At 50.4% G+C, this 1,175-nt stretch overlaps 1 protein-coding gene across 1 annotated transcript; it reads right to left on the bottom strand.

Moving 5' to 3' along the window:
* Window positions 1–330: 330 nt before the first annotated feature.
* LOC118159772 (olfactory receptor 14C36-like) lies at window positions 331–1,037 on the bottom strand. Its single transcript, XM_035314337.1, has one exon. The coding sequence runs from the start codon at window positions 1,024–1,026 to the stop codon at window positions 331–333; it is 696 nt and encodes a 231-aa protein (XP_035170228.1). The 5' UTR covers window positions 1,027–1,037.
* Window positions 1,038–1,175: the final 138 nt, after the last annotated feature.

The following is a 1,175-nucleotide window of genomic DNA, read 5'->3' as shown; positions in this document are numbered from 1 at the left end:
TCCATGGGGCAGCTGGGCTCTTGGTCCTGAGCCCTTCCTGCATGCTGGGGCTGCTCCCCCAGCTCCAGAAGGAGAAAACCGATAGGACTTGAAAACAGGGAAATTCTCGTGGATTCTTTTATTCTATTTAAGTACCCATGATGCCCGGTTACGCAGCTACAGGATAGGATTGCATCAAATTAAATATCATAAGCAAGAGATTAGAAGATACCTATAAAATATTGAAATAAATCTATTTTCACACTTGTAAGAAAGTAATAATACAGAGAAAGGACACCAACAGATTGTCATAATATTTTTTGAGAGTTCTTTTAGGTAATTGGCCCTTTATCAATGTTGGATGAGCATGTATCCAAAGACTTTCCTCAAGGCATCTTTGAGCTCCTGGTTCCTCATGCTGTAGATGACGGGGTTCACTGCTGGAGGCACCACCGAGTACAGAACTGCCACCACCAGGTCCAGGGATGGGGAAGAGATGGAGGGGGGCTTCAGGTAGGCAAATATGGCAGTGCTTACCATCAGTGAGACCACGGCCAAGTGCGGGAGGCACGTGGAAAAGGCTTTGTGCCGGCTCTGCTCAGAGGGCATCCTCAGCACGGCCCTGAAGACCTGCACATAGGACACCACAATGAAAATGAAACAACCAAAGCCTAAAGCAACAATAAGCACAATGAGTCCAATTTCCCTGAGATGAGAGCTGGAGCAGGAGAGCTTGAGGATGTGGGGGATCTCACAGAAGAACTGGTCCATAGCATTGCCTTGGCACAGGGGCAGGGAAAATGTATTGGCAGTTTCCATGACAGCATTGAGAAATCCAGCACCCCAGGCAGCTGCTGCCATCTGGGCACAAGCTCTGCTGCCCAGGAGGCTCCCGTAGTGCAGGGGCTGGCAGATGGCAACGTAGCGGTCGTAGGCCATGATAGTTAGAATTGAATACTCTGAGCCAAAGAAGAAGACAAAAAAGAGAACTTGAGCAGCACACCCTTGATAGGAGATGCCCCTGGTGTTCCAGAGGGAATTGGCCATGGCTTTGGGGAGAGTGGTGGAGATGAAGCCCAAGTCAAGGAGGGCGAGGTTGAGGAGGAAGAAGTACATGGGGGTGTGGAGGCGGTGGTCACAGGCTACAGCGGTGAGGATGAGGCCGTTGCCCAGGAGGGCAGCCAGGTAGATGCCCA

This window comes from Oxyura jamaicensis, unplaced genomic scaffold (assembly GCF_011077185.1).
Source record: "Oxyura jamaicensis isolate SHBP4307 breed ruddy duck unplaced genomic scaffold, BPBGC_Ojam_1.0 oxyUn_random_OJ72003, whole genome shotgun sequence".
In the NCBI taxonomy this organism is placed as follows: domain Eukaryota; kingdom Metazoa; phylum Chordata; class Aves; order Anseriformes; family Anatidae; genus Oxyura; species Oxyura jamaicensis.
The sequence above is the reverse complement of the archived record's forward strand: the minus strand, read 5'-3'. Positions and strand labels throughout refer to the sequence as shown.